At 40.8% G+C, this 9,437-nt stretch overlaps 1 protein-coding gene across 1 annotated transcript; it reads right to left on the bottom strand.

Moving 5' to 3' along the window:
- Window positions 1-669: 669 nt before the first annotated feature.
- Window positions 670-8,109, bottom strand: LOC119911611. The gene is made up of 5 exons (XM_038730534.1): window positions 7,820-8,109; window positions 6,465-6,728; window positions 5,491-5,736; window positions 5,258-5,416; window positions 670-1,841 (listed from the first exon to the last, which is right to left on the bottom strand). Exons 1-5 carry the CDS (start codon window positions 8,010-8,012, stop codon window positions 1,729-1,731), a joined length of 975 nt encoding a protein of 324 aa, XP_038586462.1. The 5' UTR covers window positions 8,013-8,109; the 3' UTR covers window positions 670-1,728.
- Between the last annotated feature and the right edge of the window lie 1,328 nt (window positions 8,110-9,437).

The following is a 9,437-nucleotide window of genomic DNA, read 5'->3' as shown; positions in this document are numbered from 1 at the left end:
CTAGAACAACATGACATTATGTTATAACATTGGTAAAAATTCTTTATACATGACTCTATTCCCAATTGTCTTTACCAGAAGCTGCTGGAGACAGAAGAACATGAGCTTTTCCATGAAAGAGGAGGTGATGTCTGCTGCTGTCAGTGTGTTCTGTCTGCTGCAGTGGGGGAAGGACTGTATGGAGCTCCACCGTAAGTGGGCGCATCTCAGAGCATGATTGACAGGAAAACACAAAGTTAAGAAATCTTCTGTATGCAGATATTCAGCTGTACTGCTCGTTTAGGATAGCTCTATAAATGGTCTTCTTTACCGCTTGACCAGCATCAAACAGTGATTAAGTGACAACTTTTCGCTGATGAACTCAGATAAGACACAAACATGATTTATTGCCCCTGAAAGTAGCATCCCTCAGGTTAAGAAGCAGCTTACTGGTGCTTTAAATTTGGCCTGTGCTTGGACAGCTAATTAGTTTTAGGACACAAAGGCGGAACATGCACTGTTTCCATGTATTTATTAACAACGAAGTGAATAAACTTACAGTCCGATCTAAATAAAGGAAAGGAAATTTTGAAAGAGTTTCTGGCCTGCTTGACACACCTCTGAAAAAGCCGCCAGTAAACGTGTGATTGGATTCCCCTGAATTTTCTCAGGGAAATGAAAGTAAGTGTCCACAGGTTTATGAATGTGGATCAAACGCCAGAATGCGCACACACTGCAGCACATGCTTTATGTGAGCCTGTGCAAAAGTGTCCAATTTGTTTAACAAGGAGAAAAAAAAAATCCGAAATAAGATGGAATTGATCTCTCAACTCACTAGTCACGCACAGTACCGACTGAGCTAAACAAGCACATGATTTCATATAGTGTGTTCTGGCCCGCCATATGACTGCTTGGAAAATTTGGCCCGATGCCAGACTTCTTTGCCAAACCCTGGCTTAGAAGATGGAGATCCTGATCCAAACTAAAACCTCACAGTATTGCCCAGCTTTAATCACTATCATGAAGGCTGAATTCTGGGGCTGCTGTCACAGAAGTATCCCAACATGAGGAGTGGGCCTTTTTGTCCGTCAGTACTGTTAATAAAGTTCAGATCAACCATGACATAGAAGTATCTACCAGCACCAAAGATCCTGTTAAGGTCATCCTCACCTTTTCTGAAAGTGTACACACGTCATCTGTATAGCTGTAGCTTTGCCATGACTTAACATGACAGAGAGACTGAGATTTGGTCGATTGTAAGAGGTTTATTAAGAACTTCAATGTAGTAAATAAAAAAGTAAAGATGTCGCCCTGATCTAACACATCTGAAACCAATAACAGAACTCAAGCCACAACCTGAACTATCATCTTTCATGTGGACCAAAAACATGCTTTTGAACAATGCATTTGTCCAGCGGCCTGTATTATGAATCTAGTTCACCTGAGTCTTTCTCTGAGTGATCAGGCTTCACTAAACCTGACAGAGTTAATCCTGATATCCTCTCTCACACAGCTGCTTGCAGTATAACATTAGAAGAGTTCAAAGTGAGACTGTCGCTGCTGCTGAATCTGAGATCCTGAGTTCAACATCATCTACAAGTCAAACTAGAACATGAGGAGTTCCACAGGGAAGTGTTCTGGGTCCTCTGTTGTTTGTGATCTATAAAGGAAATCTGAGGTTTATTTGCTGATGACTCAAACATTTTAGCTTCATTAAGAACCAGAACACACTGAACACACTGGATCAACTCAGAAGTGATGCTCTGTGGTGACAGCAGGGATGACATCATTACTGTCATCATCCAATCCATCCTCAGCCTGGGTAGGTGAGGTCATCACCATGGAGATGGGCAGGTCATTTCCTGCAGACAGAGCAAGTTAGAAAGAAAACATAGATCATAGTTGTGTATCCACAAATATGAAATAGATTTGAAACTTATGATTTTATGGATATGGTAAGATAATATTGCTTTTCCAAAGTCACCATATTAACACTGTAGTTGCTACAAACACTGCTTAATCACCATTATAATAATGATGTGGTTTTGAGAGAGTATGCATCGGGACTAACAGTAGGAATGTATTTTTACTTTTGATCTTTTCTTAGTCTTTCTTCAAGACAAGAAGTATATCTAGGCAGTGAGTATGTAACAACGTGTATTCCTCGAGCAAAATTGCTTACACGCATTAATCATCAGTGTTGCTTCAGTGCATATAGTGATCGGGATTTTTATATATACTGGAAATGACTCATAATATGAAAATGTCCTCAATGCTTTATGTGCTGTTTTTTGCTGCAAAATATGTAGAATGAAAGATGATGACCTTTTGTTTTAACACCTGGAGACGTGATGGAAAGTATGACAAGAAAGTCTAACACATAGCAGTTTGCTGCCTAACCACAGGAGCCTTCATCAACACTCACAGGAAGTTAGCCTCCTGCCTGCAGATACCAAAGTGTTATGTTTTTTGGTTATAATGAAATCAGCTCTATAAAACATGTGAAATGTATTAACAAGTGATGAACAACATTAAAAATGCAATAGGGGTGATAAATAATTGATTAACCATTAAGGATGGTAAATAACCAACAGTTTTAAATAACAAGTATGTGCTTTACCTGTCAAAGAGTAATAGTATAAATAAAATGTATTACTCTACTTCATTTGTTTATAATGATTTGGTTTAAGCAGTTTGATGTGATTAACCTTGCTTTAATGTTAAAAAAAATGGTTTGATGATATTATGACATGACGAAAAAAGTATTTTCATTGATTTAATTTGATTTTGACATATGACAAGTGTTGCTTATAATGTACACGGAACAAAATTATAAACACAACACTTTTGTTTTTACCTGCATTCATCATGAGCTGAACTCACTCAAAGATCTAAGACTTTCTCTATGTACACAAAAAGCCTGTTTCTCTCAAATATTGTTAACAAATCTGTCAAAATTCTTCTTTGCTGAGGTGTGGCATATCAAGATGCTGACCAGAAAGCATGGGGATTGCACAGGTCTGCCTTAGGCTGGCCACAATAAAAGGCCACTTTTTATTTCTATGGTTCAGACTTTTAGGCTATTTACAGTAGGTTTTGTGGTTCATGTGTAAACCGGAAAAAAAACGATGCATGGTTTAATGTATTGGAATAAGGGCACAATTTGTTCATTCTTGCTTTAAAGAGGTGGTTTTATGTTTTTAGGCTTTTTCCCTCTCTTTTTGTGAGTATATATTTTTTTTTGTGCATGTAATAGGTTTGCAAAGTGAAAAAGCCCAAGGTCCAGCCCAAAGGGAGTTCCCATCTCCCGCAGAAAACCCTGCTCTGAACTGCCTGAAAACAGCTCGTTTAAGGGATGACACAGGGATGAAAGCAAAATGTGCGTCATATAACGCTCGCCAAGCCAAGCGGCTACTCCTACACACCCGAATAAACACCTGTGTAAAAACACTGAGCTGCAGCACACACCTCTCCTCTCCCTTCCAAACATTAGCTACCATCCAGGCAGTCAATGGACATAAAGTTGTTACTGTGATGTTGAGACAGAGCTCAGTTAAAACTTAGTGCCTTGTCACCAAAGGTGTCTGACTGAGGCATGCACGCAGCAGCGGCTCTCATAAACCCGTACGTGTCCGCCTTAAAACGAGTGTTCAGTTCCATGATCTGTTCAGTACCTCTTCATTTTCACGATGCCCACGCAATGGAATATCTTGTTTTGCACAAAATAAAACGAGGTCTATTACACCTCTAATGTGCTCTCTATTCCTTTCCACAAACGATCTGTTCTTGGCATCATTATTCAGCTGGTTGACAATATTTTCCCGTTCAGTTTGGTGGCTTTGCTTGAATCCCTGGGTTCTGCCCAGCGCTGTAGAATGCGTCCTGCTACCCTCGTGTTTAACACAACATTGGGAAATATGTTTCCAGTCATTGAACCCAGTTTTAATAAATTGGTCCTCAGTGGCCACTTCGGGGAAATGGCGATATGGCTTAACCATTGAAATCTTTCATACCTTCGGACAGAAAGACTTCTAGCTTTGCCTGCTACAGTGGGCTGGGTCGCAGGTTCATCTATATTGGACAGGTCTGATGGGGCTTGTACGTCCTTGGCGCTGTATGTAGGCCTAACGTTACTTGTGCTTTGGCATGGAGGGGTTGATGTGGTTGGAGACTCAGGTGCTGCTGCTGACGGGGGGAAAGCCTGAATTAGCCTTGTGTGTGTTGCTACTACTTGGCCCTTGTTGAGGAGAAATTGGGGCAGTAGTAGGTGAAAATGGTGGCAGAACCTGAGGTGAATCCTCTTCCCCTTGCTCCTCACGACGTCTTTTTGTTAAAAACTTGAACAAATTGCTTTGTTTCGCCATGATTATCTAAATTAACATTAAAAGAAGCTAGCTATAGCTGAAAACTATCAAAGACTGTTTCGTGCAATGCACTCACTGAGCATTTGCTAAATAATGTGCCATTCAAAAAAATCTGAACTATCGTCATCAAATGGTAAACAAGCAGGAAGAAACAAAATGTTGTGACTGCACTGAATGATCGATCAGTAAGAAAGAAGGCCTTCTGATTGGGTGGGCCTGAGGGTCAAGTGGGTGGGCCCAGGTCCACACGGGCCCAGGTCCACACGGGCCCATCCGTGGCTCCGCAGTAGTTAAAGTAGTGGATTGCGCAATTTTAATTTAAATGTACTGCTATATACACAAAAGTGTAACATGTGGTTCACCTACTGCACCTACTGCAGTGATAACGGATCGCGGGTTGAAAAATATGGAAACAAGATGACAGCGTAGTCTGAAGTCTCCCTCCACTGCTTGTTTGGGTGGGTGATTTGCAGTCTGATCAACATCCCGCCCCTCTTGTGACTCATGGTTTGACTGTATGTGTATTCAGAGCCAGTGAGCAAGGGACTTTCAAACTAATAATAATAAAATAAAAACTGCGTTAACGTGCAATAAAATGATTGTCGGCGTGAATTAATTAATGCATTAACGCAATAATAACGCGTTAATGTGCCCAGCCCTAATTTGATTACTTCTTTGAGGTGCAAAGTGTTTCAGTTCAACAGGATGAGTGTGAAACATAACCAAAACTAATCAAATGTATTAATGTGTGTTCAGACCTTAGAGGCGGACAGGTGTGAAAGGGCCCTTAGATTACTTGCTTACAATGCACTAGGGTTTTTGCTGGGACCCAAGAGACCGGAGCTTCTGGGTTCTGAGATACACTCATTTAAATACGTACAGTATTTTAAGGCCCCTCAAGACAAGATTGTTACCTGTTTGCCTGTGTCGATATAAGGACACCATGATGACAGTGGAGATGCAGTATGGACAGAACAACACAAGGTGGTAGATCAGTCTGAACACAAGCTGGAGGGGGTCTGAAGCAGGTGGAGGGGCTGCAGATGCAGGCGGGGCTGAGGTTGTAGGTCCACCTGTTGAGAGAATCCACCTGGTCAGATGAATCTCTGGATGAAATAAGTCCTGAAATCAAAGGTAACCTCCTCACCTGTGACAGAGATCCAGCTGGATGGAGACTCTCCACGACTGCTGATGTTACACTTGTAGAGGCCTTCATCAGACTTGTTAACATGGTGGATGGTCATGTGACCTGTAGGCTCAGTCCTGATGAGGGAGCCATCTTTATAGAAACCAGCTGGGAGGTTGGAGGGAGGGGTCTTTGTTTTACAATGCAGAGTGACATCATGTCCCTCCATCACAGGGAGGACAGGACTCTGCAGGATCACTGGTCCACCTCAACACAGAGACAAACTACAGCATTTCATCATTTACACACAGCTTCATCAACACTAACTCCACAGTCTGGACTGTGGTGCTTATGTGCGCTTCTGGATCTGGTAACCCAGAGCTCAAGTTGTAGATGTTATTGCTGCTTTTACTGATTGTGAGGGTAATTAAGGGGTGCAAGAGCTAAATAAAAGATAACTGTATTTCTGCAATGTATGTAATGTAGTGATTAGTATATATCTAAGCTGAGCTGGGGCCTGTACTACAAATCAGGATTTGAGCTTAGTGAGGTAACTTCAGGTTTAATCCTGGGTTTTCAGGCCTACGACGGTGGTTCACTTCTCACCGGTTTAAATCACCACAGTAAGTTTTGTCGAACAGCTAACCTGCTCCACAGTAGTTTATGTATATAATAGACCAACGCTATAAAAGCACCACCTACTGACCAATCAGCTCTCTTGGAAAATGGCATCACCACGGTTTTACAGGCTACATTTTGGTTTGTATATCATTCAGCTGATTGAAGCACTAAATGCCTGTACTTGTTGTAAGACAGTAAGCCTACTCACTGCTTTGAAATGTTTTTGTATTTATGTGCTTTAAGTGCAATTCACAGCTGTAAAAAAGCTCTTTTTAGTAGATGTTGCAACAGTCTTTCAACCAAGTTTTAAGAGGTGTTTATGTGTTTGTTATTGATCTGGCTCATTAGACCCCATTAATGCAGTCTGATCTTACCAGTGACAGTGATGTTGATGGTGTTACTGGTTGCTCCCTCTCTGCACTCACACCAGTAAACTCCACTGTCCCATATAGTGATGTAGTTGACGTAACAGGAAGAACCAGCTGATTTTCCCCAGCCAGCTCCACACTGAGTCCTGTTTTCTCTGGTTGTGTTCCTCCTCAGCGTCCATCCAGCAGAGCTGTCGTCCTCCTCACAGCTCAAAGAGAAAGACTGTCCTCTAAACATCTGAGAGCTGCTGGGACTCACAGTCAGAGAGGCTGGAGGAAGAGAAGAAATCTGAATCAAACTCAGATATGAGCCGACAGACACGTTTTATAATATATTATAAATATTATTATATATAAATAAAGTAGATATATTTTTCTTTTTCCACTTCTTCTGTAGCCGCTGCATCCTGCTGTGCAGTGTCTGAATTACATTTTTATAGCAGCAGTTTTAGCCGTGGCATCAAAACTGCATTCATGTTAGGATTTGGTTTTGTGCTGTTGTTTTTCCTGTGTCTATTTGATATTGTCATGGTTTGGAGTTTTGTAGTCTAGTCTATTATTTTGTTCATTGGCTTTAAGTTGTCTTAGTAACTGTCTTGTCTCTCATCTTAGTTCTTAGTCCTGTACTTTAGTTCATGCTTAGTGTTTTCCTGATCTGTGTACTTCTGTGTTTTCTCATTATGGTCTGTCTTAGTCCTTAGTCTTATATCTCCATGTTTTAGTGTAGTCTTGTCTCTGTCAGTGTCCTGATTTTGCTGTCTTTCCATGTTTTGTTTTACTTTGGTAGATCTGTCCTTGTGTGTTCCTGTGAACGTTACTTCCTGTTTTATTTTGGTAATCTTCTGTACCTGGTGTCCTTGTCTAGCTTTGTCTGATTACCTGATGTATCTCAGCTGTGCTTCCCACCCTGCTCGTTTACCAGTGTATATATTGTCCTCAGTTGTCTTCAGTCTTTGTTGCACCCTTGTTTTGTTTGCATTGTCTGTGTTGAGTGTTCTGTCCCTGCCCTGCCCTCTTGGATTATTTCATTGGTTTGTACTTTGTTCTCGGATTCTTCCCTTTGGATTATGTTTTGTTTGGTTTTGGAGTATTTTCTGTTGGGGCAATTGCTGCTGAGCTCCCAACACAAGCCTGCCTTTTGGTGTTAATAAATCCTCATTTAAACTGCATCCTCCTTGCCTGAGTCTGCATTTGGGTCCACACACCTCAGTCCTGAGCCTTAACTCAGCCGACTCCTGACAGTTCAGTGTTTTATTGTATTTTTAAAGTGTCTGTTTCCCTCCCCAAACACTGTCCTAAACACTAACTGTTCTATCAGGGAGTGAATAATGTTTCAGCTGTGACAGAAGAAGTTTTCTCACCTTGGTTTGTTGTGCAGCTCAGCAGTGAGGTCAGAACTAAAGAGAAATCACACTCAGGTTGGTTTGAGGTTTTACATGCCAACAAGAGATCTGCACTTTCCACAAAACAGAACAAATTGCTTGAAGTGAACACAAAAAATGTGAGTTTTTCTGAGCTTGGTTCTTGGGCACTTGCCGTAGTTGATGATGTCATACCTCCTTAAGACTTGGTAAGGTTTAGACAACAAAACATTTAAATTTAGGGCATTTAGCAGAACCTTTAGTCCAAAGTGACTTACAAGTACATTTGTCAGAAGAAAGTGAAAAAGCTTATAACAGATGTAGTCAGTATGATCAGCTCGTGTGCAGCTTCTCTTTAGTTATAGTTATTAAGTTATTTGAAATAAGAAATAGATAATCTTGATTATCCATGACAACAATAATAAAAGTACTAGAGATACATTTTACGCAAGGTATCGAATTAAGTACTCTATTGGTATCGGTATCACTTTAAGGGTACTGGTTTTGGTACTGGTATCGTAAAATATTTAACCCTAACCCATAACAGAGAAGACAAAACCTTAAGGTTTAGACAACTTAAGCCACTTCAGTTTCTAATCCGCACTCGCACTATCCTCAGCCTCAAGGTGAAACTAGTAAATATTATAACATTAACGGCTTTGAGCAATAAATACTTCATTTCCTGCATTCTGGACACTTCTATACCAATTTATGATAGAAATGTCTTTATTTATATGAAAGGAAACAAAGTTTTAAGGTGACAAATCAAAATATAAAAATATAATGGAATATAATGCATTATTTCTTCTATATTCAGTTGCATTGCATGTTTTCTAATTGTGCGTTGTTTTATTTGTTATTTAACATTTCTTGTTGCTGTTTTTCAGAAAAAGTTTTAACAAATTTTTTCAAAAAGTGATGGAGACATTCTAACTCTGACCTGTCCCCAGTGGAAATGACACTTATCTGTAAATTTGTCCCACCCTGTCCAGGCTGTGATCGGTCGGTTCACGATAAGTGACATTGACGAGCTACATTCAGGCTGCTTGAGAGGCACCAGAGCTTCTCTTCTCTCTCGTCTCTCCCCGCCGACAGAGTTTAGCAGGTGGGTGAGAACAGGTGAGCATCATGTAGCGCCCAGGGAACCTGATCTGGAGAGGTACTTCACGCACTGTCTATACTATATCTATCAGGAGTGGCTTGACACTAGTAATGTCCCGTTTATACTCCTGGTGGCTCTTGATGCTCTGGCTCTAGCCTCAGTCCAGTCCTTGTGAAGTTCCCCCAAGTTCTTGAATTGGCTTTGCTTGACAATCATCTTAAGGCTGCGGTCATCCCTCTTGCTTGTGCACCTTTTCCTGCCACACTTTAACCTTCCAGTCAGCTTTCCGTGAACATGCTTTAATTTTGCACTCTGTGAACAGCCAGCCCTTTCAATGACCTTCTGTGGCTTACCCTTCGTGTGGAGGGAGTCAATGAGTGGCTTCTGGACTGTCAAGTCAGAAGTCTTCTTCATGATTTTGGTTGTGTGTACTGAACCAGACAGAGATTAAAGACTCTTCTCTGGTCGATATTTCTGTATTATACATTCTTTATTCTAATATTGTAATATTTTGTA

The sequence above is a fragment of the Micropterus salmoides genome, unplaced genomic scaffold, assembly GCF_014851395.1.
Source record: "Micropterus salmoides isolate LMB-PRFRI ecotype aquatic unplaced genomic scaffold, ASM1485139v1 Ms_hic_scaffold_2, whole genome shotgun sequence".
Classification (NCBI taxonomy): domain Eukaryota; kingdom Metazoa; phylum Chordata; class Actinopteri; order Centrarchiformes; family Centrarchidae; genus Micropterus; species Micropterus salmoides.
Note: the sequence above shows the minus strand (reverse complement) of the source record. Positions and strands in the feature narration are given on the sequence as shown.